The following is a 27,500-nucleotide window of genomic DNA, read 5'->3' as shown; positions in this document are numbered from 1 at the left end:
TCTAAGCCTTTCCTGATTCCCTTACCTTGCCTTGTAGCATTTTACAATCTTCATACGCCCAGACTAACCTGGCCTCAGGCCGGGCTCAGGGAGTAATAGAACTCCCGAAACCCTCTACAGGTATGCTCTAGGTACATCTGATAACGTTGACGATAATAGATTTCCAGCTGCTGTAAAACTGAATAATCTTTCATATAAAAATATGAAATAACCATAGCAGCAATAAATAATAATAATGACAATAATAATCACATAGAGATAAGAGATAACTTTAACATGATAGATATTAATGAGAAAATGCACTACGGCAATGAGGTGGGCGCGAACCTGCGACCTCGGCATTGTCAAGCCGCATTCTCTACCACTAGGCCACCAATAAACCTAGATTGACTTCAGTAGAGGTCTTCAGGCTCCTGTGATTTCAGTAGAAATCCGGATGTATAATACAAGTGACGGTGGTCTAGTGGTAGAGTATGCGGCTTGGCAATGCCGGTTCGAGCCCACTTCACAGCCCTAGTGGCTTTTCTCAATAATAATTGACTCCTCCAGGCGCCGAGGCAATTCGTCAACTTTCTCTCGTCTCGCTTGTCCTTGGAGATTGAGAGAGGGGAGTTCCAAGAGATTCTCATTATCTCCTTTTTATCTGAAAGCTAATTTGCTTATTTCCTTGTGAGGGGCGTGCGACTTGCAATTGATGTATTGACGTTGATGTTCGCTACAGTCCCCTTGATGCTATGATGAGATCGGACAAGTTAATTGTTTGGTGCGCGCACGTTTTAATGAGTTATTATTCAGGTGTGTACTCACCTAATTGTGCTTGCGGGGGTTGAGCTCTGGGTCTTTGGTCCCGCCTCTCAATCGTCAATCAACAGGTGTACAGATTCCTGAGCCTACTGGGCTCTATCCTATCTACACTTGAAACTGTGTATGGAGTCAGCCTCCACCACATCACTTCCTAATGCATTCCATTTACTAACTACTCTGACACTGAAAAAGTTCTTTCTAACGTCTCTGTGGCTCATTTGGGTACTAAGCTTCCACCTGTGTCCCCTTGTTCGCGTCCCACCAGTGTTGAATAGTTTATCCTTGTTTACCCGGTCGATTTCCCTGAGGATTTTGTAGGTTGTGATCATGTCCCCCCTTACTCTTCTGTCTTCCAGTGTCGTAAGGTGCATTTCCCGCAGCCTTTCCTCATAACTCATGCCTCTTAGTTCTGGGACTAGTCTAGTAGCATACCTTTGGACTTTTTCCAGCTTCGTCTTGTGCTTGACAAGGTACGGGCTCCATGCTGGAGCCGCATACTCCAGGATTGGTCTTACATATGTGGTGTACAAGATTCTGAATGATTCCTTACACAGGCATCCATCGGACGTATCACCTGCAGGGACCCCCCACGCCGAGCATCCTTCTTCAGCACCAGCACGAGGTCGCGAGTGTTTGTGTTTGTGTGTGTGTGTGTGTGTGTGTGTGTGTGTGTGTGTGTGTGTGTGTGTGTGTGTGGTGTAATGTGTACTTTATTTATGGCACCAGTTGTTTGTGTCACCCCCAAAATGTATAATGTATAGGATATGTCTCAGTATTTATGTTTATTGCAAGCTAAATGAGGTACCTGGCAGTGCCTGGGGCGACCCCAAAAAGGCTGCACCATTTGCGTGTTGGGAGCCCCAGAAGGGGAGACTCTGCCATCTGAATAATATAATTAACAAATGAGAGAACTCTATGGACTCGGAGCCTAACATTTGATCTCCGCTGACTTTATGCAGGGGGCATCGAGGCCAACCCACTTCAAGGGGGGCATGGGGGGAACAGCTCCCCCTTGAAGTGATTGCGAGTATAAAATTCCGTGTAAAGATCCTAATATGTTCTATGTTGGCCGGACAGGACAACATATTGACCATATTGACCAGGACAAAAGTTTATTGTTTGTTCACTTATAAGATTGTTATCGTTCAACTGTCTGGACTAAATCATGAAAAACTGTGGAGTGAAAATCGGGTAAAGAAACATTATTGAATCTTCATTTATACAAGAAAATATAGCGAATTCGATCTCGTTAAAATACGTCCAGGATTATATAAACTAGTTAGCTTTATAATTGGTCAGATTTGTGATGTGTTGTGAGTTATAGATGAATTATAGTTTGTGGGTGGTGGACGGGTGGGTTGTGAAATGTGGTGGTGTTGGGGGAGTATAGTGGTGGTAGCGTGGTTGGTGGAGAGGAGTGGTGGTGGTGGTGGTGTGGTTGGTGGAGAGTGGTGGTGGTGGTGGTGTGGTTGGTGGAGAGTGGTGGTGGTGGCGTGGTTGGGGAGGCCAGTTAGTGTGGGTGGTTGTATGTAAGTGTCCAGTATGTGTCATGGTCGCGTGACACACATACTGTGACCTCTCATTGTTGGTGCTGATGGTGGCTGTAAGGATGCTCCTGTTGCTCTCATCTCTCTTCCCTAATTTGTTCTCCCCCTCTATATCTCTCATATTCTCTCTTCCCTTCTCTTTGCTCTCTGCTTTATTCTCTCGTTCTCTTATTTTGTTTCTAACACCCCTCTCTCTATCCCCCTCCAATCTCTCTCCTCCCTCTCTCTCTCTCTCTCCTCCCTCTCGCTCTCTCTCTCCTCCCTCTCGCTCTCTCTCTCTCCCCTCCCTCTCGCTCTCTCTCTCTCCCCCCCTCTCTCCCTTCCCATCTCTATCCCCCACTCCTTCTCTCCTCCCATGTCTCCCCCCACTCCTCTCCCATCTCTCTCCCCTCTCTTCTCCGTTTGTTTTCTCTCCCATCTATATTCTTTCTCTGTTTTGTCTCCTCTCTCATACACTCACTTCACTACAGACAAAATACTGAAGGGGAGAGGTGGATAACGACATTTTTTTAACATTGTGAGAGAGTGGAACCAGGAGACACTTCGAATCAAAATCAAACTGCATCAAAGGATTCAGTTTGAATCAAAACAAATTTTCTGATTCAGTTTCAGAACACAAGTAGTTCTTCAGTTGAACTGAAGAACTACTCGTGATCGAGGCGTAACTGACCCAACCTCTCACGGTGTTCAAGAGAGAACTTGATAAACGCCTTCATAGGGTACTCAATGAACCAGGCTGCGAGCAGCCGCGTCGAACAACCTGGTTGACTAGTCTAGCAACAAGGTCATGTCAGAGACCGGGCCCTCAGAACCAGCTCGGTTTTCTTCCTGTAACAAGCCACAAGCAGTGACACAAACCACTTACAATCTCACCTAACAATCGCAATTAACCTGAATGTTTAGATCGTGTTCCTCTGATTGAATTAATTTTTTTTTTTAAATTTTGCCCCGAGGGGCGAGTTTATTGGGCAGCGCCACTCATCTTGTGTGTCGACACACTGCTATAGCAGCATGTACAACACTCCCCAATAGGAAGAAAACCCGCTGGGTTGTTCATCCAAGTCATTGTGACACGCCGAGTAGCAATTTGTAGTGATATGATGGGCACAATAAGCCCTATTATGTATAATAAAATACTTTTGAGCTTGAGAGCATTAGGAAAAGTTATATTAATTTGGCTGCTACGTTTAGGTACTAATTTAATTCATGTTTGGTGAATCTTGAGTGGGATTAGCGTCCGCTGCACCTTTCATGGCGGCTTGACCATATTTTTCCCCTTCGGCTGTACTTGAATAGTTAATTCAAATGGACCTAATTCTGGCGCCGACAGGACTAAAAATTTCCTGCCCCCCCCCCTTCCCCCGCCGGCCAGATCGATGGGTGTGCGTACGGGAGGTGTGGCTGCTGGGAGGAGAGTCCGGCTCTTCTCTCTCTCCCCTTAGTGTTTGTGAGGGGAAGGGGGGAAACTTCCCCTCTCTCTTTACTCATTTCTACACTTATGAGTGGTCCTCCCCCGGTGGTAGTTATCATGAGGTGGGATAACTCTGGGTTGAATATGGGTTAATGGGGAGGATAGGTTTAGGATAACATACTGGGTAGCTAGGATAATGCTCTCTCAGGCGCCGGGACCGTTGCCAACGCGGCATTTTTGGACTCTTTATTCTCTCTCATTTCTTCATTAGTTCCCTTCTTGATGTTAGGTTTCCCCCCGCTCTTAGTCACGCCCGTGTCTTGCTAGAAAATCCCGGCTGCGCTTTCTCGCAAGATATTATTTTCCAGAATGAGGATGAGTGTGAGAAACAAAAGCCGTATTAGGCAACTGTGCCGCTCTCAGCCGCACAGAGCCGTGTCGTCCCCTCAGTTTGGTTGTGACCTTGTTCGGGGGAGGATCGCCGCCGCGTTCTCCCGGTATTATGTTGAAAGTGTAGACTCATTGACAGTTAGTTCGTCTTGTAGCGGTGATTTTTTGTTTTGTTTTAACATTTTTGATTAAAACTTTGAATTTCTGTATTTTTGGGGGGTCGACAGTCGCGCGGAAAGTTGCTGAGCTTAGCAGCCAGCTGTGTGAGGTGAAGGGTACTAGTACTTAGTAAGAAATGGGGGAAGATGCTTCTGTATGAGGAAGCCAAGCATGAGGTGTGACCGTCTACCAAGGAAGGTACAGTCCCCCCTCAAAAAGAAAACCCGCTCTCAAAATATACACCTTGTAGCCGAGCCTAGTGTAACCTGGTTGATACCTGGTTGATGGGGTTCTGGGAGTTCTTCTACTCCCCAAAGCCCTGCCCGAGGCCAAGCTTGACTTGAGAGAACTTGGTGGATTATAGACAAGGTAGCCGAGCCTGGCCTTGGTAACCTGGCCTTGGTAGCCTGGCCTGGTAGCCTGGCCTTGGTAGCCTGGCCTGGTAGCCTGGCCTTGGTAGCCTGGCCTGGTAGCCTGGCCTTGGTAGCCTGGCCTGGTAGCCTGGTTCTTGACGCCTCGTCCATGTGGTGGTACCTGGTCGACCAGCTGCTACATGTCACCCCCGCCGACCTCGTCAACTGGTTCTTCACCCTGTTGATAGTCATCTTCATCCTGCTCACACTCCTGCTTGTTCCGGCGTTCATGCGAGGGCTCTAGGGCGCAGAATGGGCGCTCAAAGCGCTCACACCAATGGGAACTTAACCTGAGCCCCCAATGTTGGGAATTTCTTCGTCTGTTCTCACAATAATGCGGTGTTTTTGGCATGTACAGCTCAAAGCAAACAGCGAATATATTGAGAAGACAGTGGACGTTTCTTGGCAACAGTAGCAAAAGCCAGACGTCAATAGTATTAAAAATAAAATGAATACAGCTATTTAAACGGTAAATTAGTAGCAGCAGCAGTAGTTGTTGTCTATGAGTTAGTTGTACCGGAAGGTCCCAGGAGCCAGCGAGTTGTACTGGAAGGTCCCAGGAGCCAGCGAGTTGTACTGGAAGGTCCCAGGAGCCAGTGAGTTGTACTGGAAGGTCCCAGGAGCCAGTGAGTTGTACCGGAAGGTCCCAGGAGCCAGCGAGTTGTACCGGAAGGTCCCAGGAGCCAGCGAGTTGTACCGGAAGGTCCCAGGAGCCAGTGAGTTGTACTGGGAGGTCCCAGGAGCCAGTGAGTTGTACTGGAAGGTCCCAGGAGCCAGTGAGTTGTACTGGAAGGTCCCAGGAGCCAGCGAGTTGTACTGGAAGGTCCCAGGAGCCATGGTGGCTGCAGCCTACCTCTGATAAAACAAATCTTGAGTGACGCGGTGGTACTCCCCGCCCCGCCTCCCTGAGGGCGACCCGGGTCTGCTCGTGCTCTGGTCCTGCTCTTCCTGTACTGTAGAAATTATTCTGAAGCCATTAACAAAGAAGCCCTGATATGAAATGCTGAATAAATGGTCCTCTTGCCTGTGATAAGCATCACGAATTCAGCACCAGTTGCAGCCAGCTGAGTTGTCTTCAGACGCAGAGGGCTTCTGAATAAGCTGCAAGCTTGCATTTGGCAGTCTTAATGTATATTTGGCGACTTAATTAATGTTGTTGGACCGACTAGCAATTCCCCACTCCAGTCAAGCATATAAATGCTGTTCCATTTATTGGAGGCCGTAAATGTCTGTAGCTCCTAGAGTGGACGCGTGAGGGGAGATTTATACACCCTCCCCATACCCACCTCCCACTGAAGCAGCTTTAACCGGAGCGGTCGTTGGAGACGGAACGGTGAGCAGCTGGAGACAAAGGGGGCGAACTAGCGAGGCGTAGTTCGGCTGCTTCAAGACTGACGGCTGGTGGTCGATGGTGGAACAAGACAAGAATGGACTTGAGGCACAACCAAACCTTCAGTAAACCCTAATGGCCATGGAGTAACTATCATTGAAGTCTTAAGAAAAAAAGTTAAATAAAGGGAAGAAAATACATTGAAAAGCAAGATTTTTGATATGTGGAAGACAATAAGCAGCGATGTGGAGGCAAAGACACGCTGAAACAAATGAGGAGAGGGGTGCGTCGTCCATGGTGTACAGCTTCCCCCCTCGCCCTCTTTTCCCCCTCCCCTAAACTCCCTTCCATCAGGATGAGGGGAAGAACGAGGGAAGCGGCGTGTAAGTGATAATTCATTGGGGGAGCATTGATGAGTAGGTTCCACTTGATGACTGACTGTGAGGGGACACTTGTCAAGATTTAAGTCACGAATGACTGACTGCATTTATATCGACAGAGACAACCTAAGTGAATTGATATGGAAATCAAGGGCAAGAACTTGTATATGAAACAATTTTCCTCTCCCGAAAGTTATGGACCAGAAAGGAATGAATATTGATTAGTTTAAGCGATCGTATAATGTATATTCAAACACTTGCACTAGGCAACATGATATGACTGGCTAGGCTACCCAGCCTATCATAACCTGGTCGTTCATGCCTTAAAGACCAGGGACTAGAAAAACTGGTCGATCATATAATACTTTGCGAGTTTGTCGAGGGTCGAGGCCTCCGGCACACTCCTCCTCCTCGCCTCTTGGGTAAACTAACCATGGAAACTTGAGAGGGAATAGTGATGAGCACCTCTGAGAGGCTTCGAGTGGGTCTTGGATCCTTTGGGACGCCTTGGAACCCAGTCCGGTGTGCACAAGTGACTCATTTTGGATTCATTTAGAGGCTCGAAAAGGTCTACTCGGTGATTCTAGCCTGATCAATTGATGCTTGCAAATTCCTCTTCACCCTCCGGAGATCCATTGAACAGGGTGTTCAGCGAGGACTTGGGACGAGGATCCTGAAGTTTAGAGCCGTAAAGTGAATCGGATCCTGGGTCAGCCACCTTAAGACTTCATGTAACTACTTTAGGTTGAGTAAATGTGTTAGGAAACGCCGTAATCTACTTGTAGAGTCTCTCTCTCTAAGAAAAAAAGTCTCTTTTTTTTTAATCCCGTGGTGACCAAGTCGAAGGTGAAGCAACCATCATTCACTGGAACAGAGTATATCTACCATTCACAAAACGTCTATTGTTGAATTGCGGGATCTTCAGTTTAAAACCGTCTTCACAAGACCCTGAATGCTGGTGGACTCAACATGGCATCTGAGGAGAGAGAGCAGAATAACATTATTATATAAAGTGTGTGTGCAGTGAGGGGGAATACAATAGCAAAGTAGTCTCCCCTCGTGTGCTGCGCCTAGCAACCCCCTGTTCCTCCCCTCTACCTCACCAGAGAGAGGGGGACGACCCCTCCCAGTCAATCCTCCCATGCCAGCCGCGTGTTCCAGGGCTGCCGGGATTGTCTGGTATTGCGTGTGGGAAGTGAATACTGATGTCTTGTGTGGTGGTCAGGGATTGAATGCTGTCGTCGCCTGCTAATGCCAGGCCACTGCCACGGATGATAGACATCTGCTGAAGTGCTGTTTTGTTTGCTCCTTCGTGTGTCAGAGCCGGAAGGCGGGCGCAGCAAATTCTCGTTCACCCTTGGAATGTTACATTAAGGCTCGCGCGAGGAAGAGAATTGACGCTATTGTAGTGAACTTGAGGTAGATAAAACTAGGTTCTTGTAGAAACAAAAGCGTCTTCAGGGGCAAGAATCTTTAGACACCCAAGCCGGCTAGGAAAGCCAGTGTTATGTATTAGCTGGCTTGCCAGACCCCTAAGCCATGGGCACTAGCAGAGGGGCGTCTGCTGCCTCTGGTCAACATTACGCCTTATCTGCTGGACTCTGCTTCCCTCTGATCCAGTAGGCGGGTCTGCAGACCGCGGTGAGAGGCAGTGGGCGGCATGGCGCCCATGTTCTGCACCAAACTCTTCAGCTGGAACAAGCCAGGTAAGGGCAAGAAGGAGAGTGGGTCGAGGCCGCCATTGGATACCGTCTTCCCCGAGCCGCAGGAGGAGGGGGAAGCGTGTCCCTATTGGACCCACGTACAGTGTAACCCACCGCCTCATAATTCCTCCTCAGGGCCACTCACGCCCACTCATGTCCCATTGCTGCCCGCCCACCATCCGGCCAGTCCGGTCCACCACCAGCCGGCCACGGCGCCCCGCAGCCCATCGTCACATCGACGTGCCGCCCATGTCCGCAGCCACCAAGTCAAGTGCGGCCATGACGTCCCTTACTACAACACCAACTACAACACCACCTACAACAGCCCCTACCACAGCCCGCACCACAGCCCGGGGCCCAACAGCCCCGTCAACCACAGCCCCGTTCATTTTAGTCCGATACATCATCCCTCAAGTCATCATAACCAGGGGTACAAGAGCCCAGTACATCACGCCTCAGGGTACAAGAGCCCGGTACATCATGCCTCGGGGTACAACAGCCCGGTACATCATGCCTCGGGGTACAACAGCCCGGTACATCACGCCTCAGGGTACAACAGCCCGGTACATCACGCCTCGGGGTACAACAGCCCGGTACATCACGCCTCGGGGTACAACAGCCCGGTACATCACGCCTCGGGGTACAACAGCCCTGTTCCCCATGCCCCGGGGTACAACAGTCCAATATCTCACGCGTCGGGGTACAACAGCCCGGTACAGCCGCCCCCGGGGTACACCAACCCGCTGCACCACAGGGGCTACGTCCTGGAAAGTAACTACTGCCAGCCACTTCCCCCGCCGCCGCCACAACGCCCGCCGCCGCCACTACCAGGCCAGGAAGGTAATGTCTGGGCTACTTTCCCATCTTACTATCATCAGTGTTACCAATAATGGGCCTAATTTTATCTCTATCCCATTTATATACATGATAGTAGGCATCCATCAGTCTCGGGAGACTGTGGAGGTGTCGGTCTGGAGTGGCCTCTCCAGGGCGCGAAGCCTGGAAGGTAGGTTGATATGGGGAAGAAGCTGTTACCCATGCAGCAGGTATAACAGCAGGTGTTAAACTTGATAACAGCATTGATAACATGATTTGCAGTTGGTTATCTGTGTTGACTGGTTCTCTGATAACCATGTTAAAGGTAGGTGCCCTTCATAGTCCTTGATCTGACCTAATCTGATATACTTGTTTAATATAATCTAACTTTACCTAACCTTATCTAATGTAACCTAACCAACTTAACCTAATATACCTTACCATATATAATATAACGCACGCACGCACGCGCGCGCACACACCCCACTTACTTTTTTGTAATGGTGCCCCGTAAATATTGACAGCTTTTGTCATGGAAATTATAACATAGAAAATGGATCTTTCGTGTATATGGGAAAATCGAACCCATTTTTTCCGGGATTGATAGTGGCTCGCTAATAACGTATTTGTATGGCAATGAACGCTTGTTTTAATTCCGGCGCCGGGCGTGGCACTGTGCCATATGTTAGGGGGCACAGGCGTCTATTGTGGGCTGGTGGAGGGAAATCACAGTGGCAATAATATATTTATAGAAATTTGTGTGTGACTCCGAGTAGTTCATAGTAGGGTAATGTTGTCACGTGAGGGTGAGTATCTGGCGCATAATGTCCCCTTGTCCTCCCTTCCCCCTCATCCTCCCTTCCCCTTATCCTTCCCCTCCCCTTATCCTTCCCCTCCCCTTATCCTTCCCCTCCCCTTATCCTTCCCCTTATCCTCCTTTCCCCATCCTCCCTCCCTCCCTCACATCCTCCCCTCAGTCTCACTGCCTCCTAAATTCATCCTCCCTTCATTCTTCCCTTCATTCTTCCCTCAACCATTCTCCCTTCTCTCCCTTCCTCTCAACTCTCTCCCTGACATTCTCCCTTCATTCCCCCTCCTCTTCCCCCTTCCCATCTCCCCCTCCTCACTTAGTCTTACACATGTTGCCACATATGTCCTAAATTAGCTACGATAGAGCGACTCTTAATACGATTGCAATGAGGGAAGGGACAGCACCTGGTCGCCCGCCCACCTGTTGAACACCTGGTCGAGTGCCCACCTGTTGATCACCTGGTCGAGTGCCCCCTTTCTGAAACACCTGGTCGAGTGCCCACCTATTGGTCACCTGGTCGAGTGCCCACCTGTTGGATCACCTGGTCGAGTGCCCCCTTTCTGAAACACCTGGTCGACATCTACCACAGGACACGAGAAAGGAAGCGAGTGTCAACTCGCTATAGTCCCTATATTTATCACTCCGTAAAAAGATCCAACTGTTTCGCATAACCACAAGCGTCGAACCCCAGTCTCAGTACTTGCGTTATCGACGTCGACGCATCGGAAACGTCAATGTTGCCGTGCTTTCATTTGTAGTAATACGTCAAAAATGCGACGTGTTAGGTTAGTTATGCTTGCTGGTTGGGGTTGGGTAGGGGAGGGTTGAACTTCGGCTCTTTGGTCCCGCCTACTGGGTGAGTTCCGACGCGCGGAACCTAGCAGCATCAACGCTGCTAGGTGAACAGATGTATCAGGTGTAGGGGTAGCTTGATCAAATGTATCGCCCTGTCCGGGAATCGAACTAGTCTGATAATCTGTGACGTTTATCTATATCGAGTTTCATTTGTTTACATTGCTCCTGTGTCATGTGTTTCTTCAGTCTGCATTATCCACAAGTCACAATACATTATCCACAAGTATCCACAAACCACAACACATTATCCATAAGTATCTACAAGCCACAAAACATTATCCATAAGTATCCACAAGTCACAACACATTATCCACAAGAATCCACAAGTCAAGCCTGGCCTCGGGCCGGGCTTGGGAAGTAGAAGAACTCCCAGAACCCCATCAAGCAGTAGATAAATCGCTAATTTCTCCAGAATAATCCTCTCTGCATTACAGGGAATGTGTAAAAGTTGCACATGGTAATAGATTTTGTAATTTGCATGATCCAGTGCTTGAATACAGGGGCTGTATGCCTTCGTTTTTTTTCTCGTTGTTTATTGAGGTGCTGCAGATCATTGCAAGCGGTGGAGTCGGCTCTTCAACCTCTCGGTTGAACAGTCCAGCATCGATGAAGCCTGGTCGAGAACTGGGCCGAGGGGGACGTTGAGCCCCGAAATCATTAAAAGATAACCCGAAGGTAATCTCCCTTAGTGTCGGGGAAATGTCAGGTCCTGATGTGCTTCTGTTTAACGCAGTTCCTCGTGTGTTTTCAAGCCTGTTATTAACGTCAAATAGCTTTTTGCTATTTTTGGCTATTTTGCTATTTTGCATGATAAACAAATCCACAAGGGCCGTGACGAGGATTCGAACCTACGTCCGGGAGCATCCCAGACACTGCCTTAATCAACTGAGCTACGACAGGGTTAAATGTTTTGCCTTGGGCAGTGTGAGGTTTGACCTCTAATCCCATAGGACTTGACCTCTAATCCACATAGGGCTTGACCTCTAATCCACATAGGACTTGACCTCTAATCCACATAGGGCTTGACCTCTAATTTCCATAGGACTTGACCTCTAATCCCATAGGACTTGACCTCTAATCCACATAGGGCTTGACCTCTAATCCACATAGGGCTTGACCTCTAATCCACATAGGACTTGACCTCTAATCCCATAGGACTTGACCTCTAATCCACATAGGGCTTGACCTCTAATCCCATAGGGCTTGACTTCTAATTTCCATAGGACTTGACCTCTAATCCCATAGGACTTGACCTCTAATCCACATAGGACTTGACCTCTAATCCACATAGGGCTTGACCTCTAATCCACATAGGGCTTGACCTCTAATCCACATAGGGCTTGACCTCTAATCCACATAGGACTTGACCTCTAATCCCATAGGACTTGACCTCTAATCCACATAGGGCTTGACCTCTAATCCACATAGGGCTTGACCTCTAATCCACATAGGGCTTGACCTCTAATCCCATAGGGCTTGACCTCTAATCCACATAGGACTTGACCTCTAATCCACATAGAGCTTGACCTCTAATCCACATAGGGCTTGACCTCTAATCCCATAGGGCTTGACCTCTAATCCACATAGGACTTGACCTCTAATCCACATAGAGCTTGACCTCTAATCCACATAGAGCTTGACCTCTAATCCACATAGGGCTTGACCTCTAATCCCATAGGGCTTGACCAGAGCGCACATTCGCTACAAAATTGATGTTGCTTGTTGGACTTTCCGTGTGGACAATTTTATATAGGTGGACAGACATATAGGTTTTCTCGAGCTCAACAGATATATTGGACTTTCCTTCGAGTCCTCAGACTTGTGTGAATTTTGCCTGGGGTCTGCTGGCACGTGTTACTTTCTCTTGTTTCAAGAGACTTGAGGTGCGTTCCTTGAGGTCACGAGACATGCTTCCAAGGTGACTTGGGAACTATCTAGGAATGTGGGTCTTATCCTGGGGTTAATAAGCATGTGGGACTTTCCATGGTATCAACAGGTTATGTGGGGGGTTTCCTTCTGAGTGGCCAATTGTTATATCGCCTGTGAAGTCCAAAGGTGTAAAAAAGTTAAGTATTGACCGTATGCGTGTGAATATATCAGAGGGAGTGAGGAATGCAGGCAGACAGGCAGACAGGCAGACACAGGCAGACAGGCAGACACAAGCAGACAGGCAGACACAAGCAGACAGGCAGACAGAGGCAGGCAGGCAGACACAGGCAGCCAGGCAGACACAGGCAGGCAGACACAGGCAGGCAGGCAGACGCAGGCAGGCAGGCAGGCAGGCAGGCAGGCAGGCAGACAGACAAACAGACAGACAGGCAGGCAGGCAGGCAGGCAGGCAGGCAGGCAGGCAGGCAGGCAGGCAGGCAGACAGACAGACAGACAGACAGGCAGACAGACAGGCAGACAGGCAGGCAGGCAGGCAGGCAGACAGGCAGGCAGGCAGGCAGACAGACAGACAGACAGACAGACAGGCAGACAGACAGACAGACAGACAGGCAGGCAGGCAGACACAGGCAGGCAGGCAGACACAGGCAGGCAGGCAGACACAGGCAGGCAGGCAGACACAGACAGGCAGGCAGACACAGGCAGGCAGACACAGGCAGGCAGACACAGGCAGGCAGACACAGGCAGGCAGACACAGGCAGGCAGACACAGGCAGGCAGGCAGGCAGGCAGACAGGCAGGCAGGCAGACAGGCAGGCAGGCAGACAGGCAGGCAGGCAGACAGGCAGGCAGACAGGCAGGCAGGCAGACAGGCAGACAGGCAGACAGACAGGCAGACAGACAGGCAGGCAGACAGGCAGGCAGACAGACAGGCAGGCAGACAGACAGGCAGACAGGCAGACAGACAGGCAGGCAGACACAGGCAGGCAGACACAGGCAGGCAGGCAGGCAGACAGAAAGACAGGCAGGCAGACAGACAGGCAGGCAGACACAGGCAGGCAGGCAGGCAGACAGAAAGACAGGCAGGCAGACAGACAGACAGGCAGGCAGACACAGGCAGGCAGGCAGACACAGGCAGGCAGGCAGACACAGGCAGGCAGGCAGACACAGGCAGGCAGGCAGACACAGGCAGGCAGGCAGACACAGGCAGGCAGGCAGACACAGGCAGGCAGGCAGACACAGGCAGGCAGGCAGACACAGGCAGGCAGGCAGACACAGGCAGGCAGGCAGACACAGGCAGGCAGGCAGACAGGCAGGCAGACAGGCAGGCAGGCAGACAGGCAGGCAGACAGACACAGGCAGGCAGGCAGACAGGCAGACAGGCAGGCAGGCAGGCAGACAGGCAGGCAGGCAGACAGACAGACAGACAGACAGACAGACAGGCAGACAGGCAGACATACTGACGCACATAGTTCAGAGGTTGTGATAGAGAGCAGGCGAGAGCGCGCACGCGCTCTGGCGGTCTAAATCAAAGTTTTTTTGTTCTTTATTTCACTTGGCAGACACAGAACTTAAATCTCTGTTAACCTGTCTCGGGCAGGGATAAGTGAACACTTTGTAATGTTAATTTTATTTCCAGGTGCGTTTTTATATATTGTTCTAATATTGCGTTATAGGTGGAAGTCTGAACGTGGTGTAATTGACTTGAAATACCAGTGACTTGAAACCCAACAGGTGTTATACTTGGTTATAATATGGAGGGTTTTCTTTGCTTATTGGGCTGAATAGCCTCGTGATAAGTGTGGGTTTTATTAGGTCTGAAAATTAGACTTTTCGTGATAAGTGTGGGTTTTATTAGGTCTGAAAATTAGACTTTTCTTACGGTGATGGCACGTCGTTTTCTTCAATTTAATGAGAAGATTAAATTGTCAAGTTACTACATCCACACCAACAGGCCTACACCCACAGGCCTATACCCACAGGCCTATACCCACAGGCTTATACTCACAGGCCTACATCCACAGGCTTATACTCACAGGCCTACACCCACAGGCCAACACCCACAGGCCTACACCCACCCATAACAAGCCCTCCCTAGAAACACCCCCTTCCCCCCCACCTACAACAAGCCCCCCATCCTAATTAATTACCATCTGTTCAACACCCCAATTTCAATCACCAGCACCAACCACACCTAATTACCCTCCCCCCCCCCACCAACCAATTACCCTCCCCCCCCCCACCAACCAATTACCCACCTACCCAATGCCTGCTAACACCTCCACCCACCAGTTGCTCACCCCCACACCCCCCCCCCCCCCCGACCACCCCACCTTGCCACCACCAGCATCACCCCCCTCCCGCCCTCCCCACCAGCGACCAGCAGCTGTGACTGGCCAGTCACCAGGAAAAAAAACGTACCGAGCCCATATAGCACCTGGTAGGGACACGTGGATGGGATAGGAGGGAGGAGTGAAGGAACGATGTCCATCCACTTGGGATAGCGGGGATCGAACTCCGACCTGCACGAAGCGAGACACCCCTCCCCCTTGCTTCGTGTAGGCGGTGTGGATCAATAGTACCATATGAAGAATTTTATAGGTCCAGTGTTTGGTATTAAGGTGTAGACCGTATTCACTATATATATATATATATATATATATATATATATATATATATATATATATATATATATATATATGTATATATGTATATCACGAAAATAAACACGTGATTAAGAATGTGACAATGTCAGACCACGGAGGAAAATGAAACAGGAAATTTCCTTAAGTACTTTCGTATATTAAATACATCTTCAGAAGGAATGATTTTACAGATCGATATATATATATATATATATATATATATATATATATATATATATATATATATATATATATATATATATATATATATAACCAGTGGTGGTACCCCTATATATATATATATATATATATATATATATATATATATATATATATATATATATATATATATACAGATAACCTATACAGGCTATACAGATAACCCATAACAGATGAGGATAGGCGGGAAGGGCCGATGGTATGAAGCCAGTTTAGGGGGATAGGAAAGGGCGAGGGACGGGAACAAGGGAACGGAGGGTGATACGAGGATGTGAGGACGATGGGGAGGATGGAAAAGGGATGTGGGAGGCGATAGGAGGGGTGGGATGGGGTGGGGATATGAAACGCGGCGGCTACTGTCAGCTGTTCTTTGTTTACCAGTATTGACTTGAGGCAACTTTGTGTCCCTTGAGACGCAGAGGGGAAATCTAAGAGTCGAGGAGTGCGTTCGATCCTGCTGCGCTCAAGGAATTGTTTGTTCAGTTTTATGTTAGTGTCGCGTGGTTGGTTATTACTAGTGTGAAGCACTAATATGTCTGTCCCAGCTGCGAGAACAGTGAACATTTCTGTCCCAGCTGCAAGAACAGTGAACATTTCTGTCCCTGCTGCAAGAACAGTGAACATTTCTGTCCCAGCTGCAAAGAACAGTGAACATTTCTGTCCCAGCGGCAAGAACGGTAAACATTTGTCCCAGCTGCAAAGAACAGTGAACATTTCTGTCCCAGCGGCAAGAACAGTGAACATTTCTGTCCCAGCTGCAAGAACAGTGAACATTTCTGTCCCAGCTGCAAAGAACAGTGAACATTTCTGTCCCAGCGGCAAGAACAGTGAACATTTCTGTCCCAGCTGCAAGAACAGTGAACATTTCTGTCCCAGCTGCAAAGAACAGTGAACATTTCTGTCCCAGCTGCAAAGAACAGTGAACATTTCTGTCCCAGCTGCAAAGAACAGTGAACATTTCTGTCCCAGCTGCAAAGAACAGTGAACATTTCTGTTCCTGCTGCAAGAACAGTGAACATTTCTGTCCCAGCTGCAAAGAACAGTGAACATTTCTGTCCCAGCTGCAAAGAACAGTGAACATTTCTGTCCCAGCTGCAAAGAACAGTGAACATTTCTGTCCCAGCTGCAAAGAACAGTGAACATTTCTGTCTCAGACAAAATATATCTGACAGCCATATTATTATTATATTCTCTCGCGTTTCTTCCCCCCCAAAAAATTATTCAGTTGCTCGCTTCAACGACCGATCCAATTGTGTCGGAAGTTTGCGGAAGAATTAAGAGACTCTTCAGACGCATATATATATAAAAAGAGAGACTTCAGACGTATATATATATATATATATATATATATATATATATATATATATATATAAGAGAATCCGGCGGAGTTAGGAAGCACCTCGCTCTCTATGAACGAGGTGCTTCCATACGAGAGCCTCTTGAAATCCTCCCCAATCAGATATTTAAATTTGATTTGTTAAGTTAGCCGAAGTAGTTCTGACGCAGAGGGGGGAGGGGGGGGATACAAAGGCGTCAGGGGGGGGGGGTGAGATAGGGGAAGAGGGAGGTGAGAGATTAGGAGGGAAGTGAGGGATAAGGAGGGAATTGGGGAGAGGGAGGTGAGAGAAGATTACAAGAGGGTGAATGAATTTGAGAGCGAAGGAAGAGGGGCGACTTAAACTTGGAAGGATATAGAGGATGGGAATGGCAGGAAAAAGGCGATAAAAGAGGGAGGAAGATTAAGGGGTGGGAAGTGAGATGGAAGAACAGCTAGGGTAAATGGGAGGGGGAGGGAGGGAACACGAGGAAGAATAACAGGACTGGAAAGGAGCGAAATAAGAAAGGTTAATGGTTCCTAACAGTGCTTGTGATGTCTGCAGGAGTTGTGACATTGGAGTAAGTGGACTCTGGCACCTTGCAAAATGTGACTCGTATTTTGTTATTAAAGGCGTCAGCTTCGTACAGCGGCGGGTGTACGCCGGACCTGGCGGCGGCTGCTGCTGCTGCAGCTGTTGCTACTGCAGCTGTTGCTGCTGCTGCTGTTGCTGCTGCTGTTCCTGCAGCTGTTGCTGCTGCTGTTCCTGCAGCTGTTGCTGCTGCTGCTGCTGCTGCTGTTGCTGCTGCTGCTGCTGCTGCTGCTGTTGTTGCTGCTGCTGCTGTTGTTGCTGCTGCTGCTGTTGTTGCTGCTGCTGCTGCTGTTGCTGCTGTTCCTGCTGCTGCTGTTCCTGCTGCTGCTGTTCCTGCTGCTGCTGCTGCAGCTGTTACTGTTACTGTTGTGTGGAGTTCGTACTGTGTACTTGCCTATCGGAGCCTATGGGTGACTGAGGGCTAGGTACCTGTTGTGTTACAATTTATCTATTCTGACTTTCAAATTCCTTGTCGAATCGGGTGTTAGAGTTGTGGATGGAGGTGGCTTCCACAACTTCCCGTTTTAGGTAACTTGTTAACTAAAACTCGACTTATCAACTACCCGTACAGAGTACAAGTACTTTCTTACGCCCTTCGGCTCATTTGCGCTTCCAGCTTCCACCTGTGTCGTCTTGTGCTGCTTTTTCTCAGTCTGAACAGGCTATCCTCCTCCACCTTGTATATTCCCCTCAGTATCTTGTAAGTTGTGATCATATTCCCTCTGTTCCTTCTGTTATCTAGGGTTGTGAGATTTAATTCCATCGGCCTGTTGTTCGTAGCTCAGCCTTCTACGCTCTGGCAAACGCAAACTTCTGTACTTTTTAAATTTTGGCTTTGTTTCACAAGGCGCGGATTCCATACCGGTGATGCGTATTCCAATATTGGTTGAACACATGATGTGTAGATTGCTTTGAAAGAGTCCTGATTTCGCTAAGCCCCGAAATCATCTCAAAGTAACCTCAAGGTACTGTCTTATTTTAGTAACCTTGGCTCAGGCAATTTCCTTGGCTCCTTGAGCCTGAGTAACCTTGGCTCAGGCTCATCTTGTCAGGCACGATTTTCCATTTGTATATCCGGCTGATCTTTGTTTTATAACAATGATTATCCTCTCAAGATGCTCCGCCGCTCTCCACCTTACTACCTTCTCCAGCACTTTGCAAGGAGTGACTCTGATCTGTAGTTTAGTGCCTCTTTTCTCTCCCCCTTTCTTTTTAAATATTAGGACTACGTCTGCCTTTTTCCAGACATTCGCGAGAATTTCGGTCTCAAAGGTTTTATTAAACATTTTAGACAATGGGTGGCAGAGTACTTCTGCAACATCCCTCACCAGCCTTGGTGAGATTAGGTCATTGATTTTGTCATGTTTAGGTCACCCCAGGATTTATTCACCTATTCCACCATGACTACAGTGTCATCCAGTATTTCCTCTAGCCTTTTATCCTGCGATCTTGGTCTCCAAGCTAATTCTGATCGATTTCTTATGCTAGTTCTTAGGACCTCTTCAAATCTTTCGTTGAGTTCATCGCATACTTCCTTATCATTCTCTTAGAGCTCCCACTTCTTTCCATAATTTGTTTTTATTTACATGCCGCGTGAGTATCAAGTGTGCGTCAAGCTTGGATAGTCCAGATGCCAACATGCACCAGAAAACTCCTGACCCCCTGAAGGATTCGAATCCGATCAGCCACGGCCTCCATGCCCCTTGGCATGTTCAGTACTATAACCACTCCGCCACCAACTGTACGAAAGTATTGACTCTCATGCGGCCCTAGCATGTTGAAGTGATTTGATGAGGTATGTGCCCAATAAAGTCACGAGTGCTGTCGGGTGTTGGGGTAAAAAGTCTGTCGATTGATTGATTGATTGGTGAAGATTAAGCGACCCAAGAGGTTGCACGGGCATGAATAGCTCGTAAGTCTGCCGAAGCCGTCAACACCCGACCTTCGGCATGGGTGGTAGACGATCAACTTCGCTAATGGGTAGCCTTAATAGGTAAGGATTTCATGGCAAGTAACTGGCACCCACTAGGCAACATTAATATACGTGGGATCGCTGGATTGTTTGAAGCGTTGGTTAGACAAGAATGAGTTTGGGTGGATATGAATAGGTGCTGCATTGTGTGGGGCCTGCGGACCGCTCCAAGCAACAGCCTCGTGGATCAAGTTATTACAAAACAAGCCTGGCCCCAGGGCGGAAGTAGAACAACTCCCTGAACTCACTCTAGGTATACTGGTATATTCCCAGCTATACTCCGGCTGCATATACTGTGAATTAAAGTTATGTAATTGTCTTAAGTACTGGAAACACAGTCTGCATTTAGAGGCACCTCGAGGAAAGTTAGATAAATATAGTCAACACCATCTGCATATGAAGCAGATTTGGAGAGCTGCTTCGAATAGACATTAATTCTAATTGGTAAAATTAAGAAGGGCTCTTGGAACCGGAAGCCCCATTAAAGGGGGGCAGAAGAGGCCTTAATGGGGGCTAGTATTCTTGCACCTAATCCTCCCTCCCTCCCACTCCCATCCCCCCCCTCTCCCCTCACATACTAAGGGGACGAATCCCTTCAAAACACTGCTTCCTGGCCCACAAAAGTTTCCCTCTACTACCGTAAATGTCCTGCAAAAGGTACTGTTTCTGTTGTTGCTACTACTCACCTAGTTGTGCTCGCGGGCGTTGAGCATTGGCTCTTTGGTCCCGCCTCTCAACTGTCAATCAACTGGTGTACAGATGGAGCGAGGCCCTAGAAAATAAAAGGGTGCGATATGGGGTGTCATGGGCTTGTCACAGTCATGCTCAAGCCACCAGCTTGCGAGAGCTTTTAGCCTTAACTGGACACGTCTCTGCTGTGGTTACCGGATCAGCCTGGCGGCGATGGCTTTGTGGGCTTGGGGCCTACAAAGACAACCCAGGGTCACAAACCAAGCAATCACCTGGGACAGCCTGAATCCAGGCCGGGCTAGGGGAGTAGAACTCCAGGAACCGTCTCCAGGTAAACTCCAGGTACTTGGCAGCTGTAGGAGGAAGCTTCACAGGCGACTCCTGCAAGGAAGGGAGTGGCCGCTGATGAATTGTTATGGAGCACAGCACGGCACGGCACGGCACGGCACAGCACGGCACAGCACAGCACAGCACGGCACGGCACGGCACAGCACAGCACGGCACAGCACAGCACGGCACGGCACGGCACAGCACGGCACAGCACAGCACGGCACAGCACAGCACGGCACGGCACAGCACAGCACGGCACAGCACAGGCAGAGTGGCGCTCTTGATGGCATGTGGTAGGCCTCTCTCAAATTTATTTTCCCATGTTCGCCATCCTTCCCCTTTTTTTCTGCCTCCTCTTTCACTCCTCCATTTCCTTTCCATCTCGCTTCCATTTTCCTCCCTCCCTCCCTTCCCCCCCCCCCCACATTTCCTTTTCCTCTCTTCCTCGTCACATTGCTGCGCCCCACCACCACCACCACCCTCCACATCGTAGCCTGGCCTTCCCTCATGACAAAGGTACATATTAATCAATGCGTCCCCATTATCTCCATAACCAATGCCAGTTTCCCAGAGGCTTCCCCTCCCCCAGGGCCTCCTCTTCCTCCCCCCCCCCTTCCTTACCTCCAGGGCCTCCTCTTTCCCCCTTCTTCCCCCCAGGGCCTCCTCTTTCCCCCTTCTTCCCCCCAGGGCCTCCTCTTTCCCCCTTCTTCCCCCCAGGGCCTCCTCTTCCCCCCCCCCCTTCGGCCTCCTCTTCTCTCTTGAACACTGTGAGGGGTCGGCCAGTTATGTCCCTTATGTGTAGTGGAAGCGTGTTGAACAGTCTCGGGCCTCTGATGTTGATAGTTCTCTCTCATAGTACCTGTTGCACCTCGGCTCTTCAACGGGGATATTCTGCTCATCCTGCCATGTCTTTTGGTCTCATGTGGTGTTATTTCTGTGTGCAGGTTTAGGACCAGCCACTCTAATATTTTCCACGTGTAAATTATTACGTATCTCTCCCGCCTGCGCTCATGGGAATACAGATTTAGGCTCTTTAGTCGGTCCCAATAGATTAGATGTTTTACTGAGTGGATTCTAGCAGTAAAGGATCTCTGCACGCTCTCCTAGTCAGTAATTTCTCCAGCTTTGAAAGGGGCGGTCATTGTGCAGCAGTACTCCACTCTAGAGAGCACTAGCGTCTTGAAGAGTATCATCATCGGTATAGCATCTCTAGTGTGAAAGGTTCTTGTTATCCAACCTGTCATTTTTCGTGCAGTTGTGACGGCTACTTTGTGTTTTTTAAGGTAAGGTCTTCCGACATGAGTACACCCAGATCCTTTACATTGCATTTTCGTTCTATGGTATAATTGACTTGAGTTTTGTACGTTGTTTCCGTTTTTATATTTTCATTTTTTTCCGTAGCGCATGAGCTGGAACTTATCTTCGTTAAACACCATTTTATTTTCTGTAGCCCATAGAAAGATCTGATGTATATCTGACTGGAGGTTTGCCGTGTCCTCTATGTTGTCTACTCTCATGAAGATCCTAGTGCCATCTGCAAAGGATGATACAGTGCTATAGATTGTATCCTTGTCTATGTCCGATATAAGGATGAGAAAAAGTACTGGAGCAAGCACAGTACCCTGAGGGACTGAGCTCTTCACGGTTGATGGACCGGATTTGATTTTGTTGACTATTACACATTGTGTTGTAGGTAAAACTTGGACTGACCGCAGTAGAGCCCTCCAGACTTCCTGTCGATTCAGTAGAATTTCAGGTCGTATAACTTGCACACAGTTATGGTGGTACAGTGGTAGATTTTGCTGCTGGGAAATCCTTGGCCGTGGATTCGAGTCGCCTCAGAGCTCTGAGGTGAGAGCGCCGAGAGCTCTATTTCAGTTTGAGGTGGCAATGACTCAGTTTTAGGCGGCATTAGGTTCTCGCTGATAATTCTAACACTTACTGATAACTACTAACGAGCAGTTATTGATTAATGGCTTACAGGCACTTAGGAAAGCAAGTGGTGGTACTAAAGGCTTAAATGGTAATAAGACTCCTCACATAATTATTGGCACCTTTTAAAATGGCAGTGACGCCGTTTTAAACTGCAATGGCGCTGTTTTAAACGGCAGTGACGCAGTTTTAAACGGCAATGACGCCGTTTTAGATGGCAGTGACGCCGTTTTAGATGGCAGTGACGCCGTTTTAGACGGCAATGACGCCGTTTTAGACGGCAATGACGCGGTTTTAGACGGCAATGACGCCGTTTTAGACGGCAAATGACGCCGTTTTAGACGTCAATGACGCAGTTTTAGACGACGATGACGCAGTTTTAGACGGCATTTCCGCAGTATTTAGGCTATAATACATTTTCAAATCATACCTAATTGGCCTGACTCGAATTATCGGTGTCGTATTTAAGTGGGAGTGAGTAGGTAAACAAGGGGGGACACTAAGGTGGAAGAGGGTTCATGGAACGGGGGGATTGTTGGGCGGTGTTTGGAGATAAAACAGTCAGTGGCTGGCAGGTTGGAGGGTCAAGTCTGCAGAGCAAACAAGGAATATCTTTAACGAGAGATTGTGTGTGTGTGTGTGTGTGTGTGTGTGTGTGTGTGTGTGTGTGTGTGTGTGTGTGTGTGTGTGTGTGTGTGTGTGTGTGTGTGTGTACTCACCTGTTTGTACTCGCCTATTTGTGCTTGCAGGATCGAGCATTGACTCTTGGGTCCCGTCTTTCCAGCCATCGGTTGTTTACAGCAATGACTCCTGTCCCATTCCCATTGTGTGTGTGTGTGTGTGTGTGTGTGTGTGTGTGTGTGTGTGTGTGTGTGTGTAATTAATTACCAGCATGATCACAATAATTATATTATAAATGTAACATTGCTACAGCCATTACTGGTGGTGTCTATTTCTGGTGGTGTCTGTTAATGGTGCTGTCTGTACGACTGTCTGCTGTTTCCTGCATACCGTTGCTTGTACTACTGTCTGCCGTTGCTGTCTGTTCTACTGTCTGCAGCTGCTCTCCGTTCTGCTGTTTGAAGCTGCAGTTCTTCAGTTACGTTAGTAATATTCCTCGTTCTCTCTCTCAAACAAGGAACGAACTCTGTAAATGAGCTTGACAGCTGGGTGGACAGCGCTTCGGAATCGTAGTCCTGAGGTTCCGGGTTCGATCCCCGGTGGAGGCAGAGACAAATGGGCAAAATGTTTCTTTCACCCTGATGCCCCTGTTACCTAGCAGTAAATAGGTACCTGGGAGTTAGATAGCTGCTACGGGCTGCTTCCTAGGGGGTGGAGCCCTGGTCGAGGACCGGGCCGTGGGGACACTAAGCCCCGAAATCATCTCAAGATAACCTCTCAAGAAGATGGTAGTGTACCTAGGTGATTATTCTATATTTCCTCAGCAATATTTCTGAAGCTCTGAATAACTAATTAGTGTATGCTAATGAGAGGCGGAGAAGCACCCGGTGGGGATAACGTCTGACCCGCGGCCATCGGGGCCATGATAACATAAATGTGAGTGATCGGTGCAGTGCGTGCACATGCAACACTACTCGAGTTGACGTGATAAAATAAAACATGTATTTTCTGGCGCCAGCGGGATGGGTGTGTGTGTGTTGTGTGTGTGTGTGTGTGTTGTGTGTGTGTGTGTGTGGCCTTGCCTAGTTGTGCTTGCGGGGGTTGAGCTTTGGCTCTTTGGTCCCGCTTCTCAACTGTTAAATGGGCTCGTATCAAATCTACATTTGAAACTGTGTATGGAGACTGCCTCCACCACATCACGTGTGTGTGTGTGTGTGTGTGTGTGTGTGTGTGTGTGTGTGTGTGTGTGTGTGTGTGTGTGTGTTTTAGAGGGACCAAGGTTGCGAGCGTCGTGTGTGTGTGTGTGTGTGTGTGTGTGTGTGTGTGTGTGTGTGTGTGTGTGTGTTTTAGAGGGACCAAGGTTGCGAGCGTCGTGTGTGTGTGTGTGTGTGTGTGTGTGTGTGTGTGTGTGTGTGTGTGTGTGTGTGTGTGTGTGTGTGTGTGTGTGTTTTAGAGGGACCAAGGTTGCGAGCGTCGTGTGTGTGTGTGTGTGTGTGTGTGTGTGTGTGTGTGTGTGTGTGTGTGTGTGTGTGTGTGTGTGTGTGTGTGTGTGTGTGGGGCTGGCTCTGTTGGTGTGAGCGTGTAATTGGGGTCGAACCCGGCCCCACTAAATTGAGTTAGTCTAGGGTGTAGTTTGTTGTTGCTTAGACTAATGTAGTCTAATGTTTTTGTTGCATTTGGCGCCGCTCTTCATCTTAACTTAATAGTTGGTAGAGTCGACGGAGCGATTAATACCTAGACCCAAGAGTCAAGTACAGATTGCACGGCACGATTGGAACACATTTCAGATCACGGCTCTTTAGCCGTGGGCTCTTTTGCCGTGGGCTCTTTTGCCGTGGGCTCTTTAGCCCTGGGCTCTTTAGCCCTGGGCTCTTTAGCCCTGGGCTCTTTAGCCCTGGGCTCTTTAGCCCTGGGCTCTTTAGCCCTGGGCTCTTTAGCCCTGGGCTCTTTAGCCCTGGGCTCTTTAGCAGCCGTGGGCTCTTTAGCAGCCGTGGGCTCTTTAGCAGCCGTGGGCTCTTTAGCAGCCGTGGGCTCTTTAGCAGCCGTGGGCTCTTTAGCAGCCGTGGGCTCTTTAGCAGCCGTGGGCTCTTTAGCAGCCGTGGGCTCTTTAGCAGCCGTGGGCTCTCTAGCCGTGGGCTCTCTAGCCGTGGGCTCTCTAGCCGTGGGCTCTCTAGCCGTGGGCTCTCTAGCCGTGGGCTCTCTAGCCGTGGGCTCTCTAGCCGTGGGCTCTCTAGCCGTGGGCTCTCTAGCCGTGGGCTCTTTTTGACAAGTTTCCTCGGAAAGTGTGGCAGGTTGTCGTGGGTAAGTGGACAGCTGCAAGCCTTGACTGACCAAGTCATAACCAGAGAAACTTACTCCAGGCTGTGCTTGTGGAGTAGGAGACCTCACGAAGCCCACTAGAGATCAGCTGCAGGTAAAATCCAGAGCACAAGTTTAGTGATGATAAGAGGGGGGGGGGGACTCTTGGGGGTTTCTTCTGCACGTGAGAACTGCAGCGAGGTTTTTCTTCACGACACTTAGGGGCACAGATGATATGTCTCACGGTACTGGCCGTGTATGTGTGCGGCCACAGCGGGCCACAGACGCCATCAGACGTCCACAGACCCCCCACAGACGTCCACAGACCCCCCACAGACGCCCACAGCTGGCCACAGACGCCCACAAACCCCCCACAGACTGCCCACAGCTGGCCACAGACGCCCACAAACCCCCCACAGACTGCCCACAGACGCCTACAGACCCCCACAGACGCCTACAGACCCCCCACAGACCCCCCCACACCCCCACCCAGACCCCCCCACACCCCCACCCAGACCCCCCACACCCCCACCCAGACGCACACCCCCACACAGACCCCCCTCCCCCACACAGACCCCTCTCCCCCACACAGACCCCTCTCCCCCACACAGACCCCTCTCCCCCACACAGACCCCCCTCCCCCACACAGACCCCTCTCCCCCACACAGACCCCCCTCCCCCACACAGACCCCCTCCCACACAGACCCACACCCCCACACAGACCCCCCTCCCCCACACAGACCCCCCTCCCCCACACAGACCCCCCTCCCCCACACAGACCCCCCCACACAGACCCACCCACACAGACCCCCCTCCCCCACACAGACCCCCCCCACACAGACCCTCCTCCCCTCCCCACACAGACCTCCCCACAGACGCCCTCTTGGCCTGATGGGTTGCGTGCAGACATGGTCAGCTTGCATGCAGGTTGCCTCCTTAACTATTGCCTCTCCTGCTTTCAAGAAGTTTGTTGTTGTTGCATTGTTGGCGCCGCAACGTTGCGCTTTGTTGATAAACATGTTAGTTTTTACCCGTGTTTTTCTGGTCATTTGTAATATGTTAAGCGAGAAGGGTCGGAGGGCTGCACGCTTCATGAAGATCATGTCTGGGTACAAGTGACAGGATGAACAACCCAGCGGGTTTTCTTCCTATTGGGGAGTGTTGTACATGCTGCTATGGCGGTGTGTCCACTCACAAGATGAGTGACGCTGCCCAATACTGTCACTATGGCGGTGTGTTTACTCACAAGATGAGTGGCGCTGCCCAATACTGTCACTATGGCGGTATGTCCACTCACAAGATGAGTGGTGCTGCCCAATACTGTCACTATGGCGGTGTGTCCACTCACAGGATGAGTGGCGCTGCCCAGTACTGTCACTATGGCGGTGTGTCCACTCACAGGATGAGTGGCGCTGCCCAATACTGTCACTATGGCGGTGTGTCCACTCACAGGATGAGTGGCGCTGCCCAGTACTGTCACTATGGCGGTGTGTCCACTCACAGGATGAGTGGCGCTGCCCAATACTGTCACTATGGTGGTGTGTCCACTCACAGGATGAGTGATGCTGCCCAATACTGTCACTATGGCGGTGTGTCCACTCACAGGATGAGTGACGCTGCCCAATACTGTCACTATGGCGGTGTGTCCACTCACAGGATGAGTGACGCTGCCCAATACTGTCACTATGGCGGTGTGTCCACTCACAGGATGAGTGACGCTGCACAATACTGTCACTATGGCGGTGTGTCCACTCACAGGATGAGTGGCGCTGCCCAATACTGTCACTATGGCGGTGTGTCCACTCACAGGATGAGTGACGCTGCACAATACTGTCACTATGGCGGTGTGTCCACTCACAGGATGAGTGGCGCTGCCCAATACTGTCACTATGGCGGTGTGTCCACTCACAGGATGAGTGGCGCTGCCCAATGAACTCGCCCCTCGGGGCAAAATTTAAAAAAAAAAAAATCAGTGTATGAAGAGGCTGTGTGTGTTCTCGCCTATATGTACGTGCAGAGTCGAGCTCTAGCTCCTGAACCCAATCTTGGCAGCCTCTTGCCATATTTACTTTTGAAACTATTAGCATCGCCCTCTTACTCATTCCAAAAATTTTAGACTTAAAAAAGAAAGGCATTTCTAACATCCCTGTCATTAATTTGTTCTTAGTCTAGCGGTTCTGTCAACTCTTATGTTCTTTAATTTTAAAATTTAAAGTTAAAATACAATTTTAAATTATAAATGCTTTATTCGCAATTTGTGTACATTTGCAATTGAGTTGATTACAGTACATCTTGAGGTTATCTTGAGATGATTTCGGGGCTTTTTAGTGTCCCCGCGGCCCGGTCCTCGACCAGGCCTCCACCCCCAGGAAGCAGCCCGT

At 49.4% G+C, this 27,500-nt stretch overlaps 1 protein-coding gene across 12 annotated transcripts in view; it reads left to right on the top strand.

Moving 5' to 3' along the window:
- The window catches only part of LOC123762011 (protein sickie), an 860,773-nt gene that overhangs the window by 508,178 nt on the left and 325,095 nt on the right, over positions 1-27,500 (top strand). For 7 of the 12 annotated variants that reach the window (XM_069335759.1, XM_069335755.1, XM_069335758.1 and 4 more), the window contains exon 1: positions 7,256-8,977. The exons of 2 other annotated variants lie outside the window; for them this stretch is intronic. In XM_069335759.1, coding sequence (XP_069191860.1) covers positions 8,095-8,977 — 883 coding nt within the window. In that variant the 5' untranslated portion in view covers positions 7,256-8,094. Of the gene's footprint in view, positions 1-7,255; positions 8,978-27,500 lie in introns of those variants that run through there. 3 more of the 12 variants (XM_069335756.1, XM_069335760.1, XM_069335763.1) reach the window with 3 other exon arrangements.

This window comes from Procambarus clarkii, chromosome 34 (genome assembly GCF_040958095.1).
Source record: "Procambarus clarkii isolate CNS0578487 chromosome 34, FALCON_Pclarkii_2.0, whole genome shotgun sequence".
Taxonomy (NCBI): domain Eukaryota; kingdom Metazoa; phylum Arthropoda; class Malacostraca; order Decapoda; family Cambaridae; genus Procambarus; species Procambarus clarkii.
The sequence above is the reverse complement of the archived record's forward strand: the minus strand, read 5'-3'. Positions and strand labels throughout refer to the sequence as shown.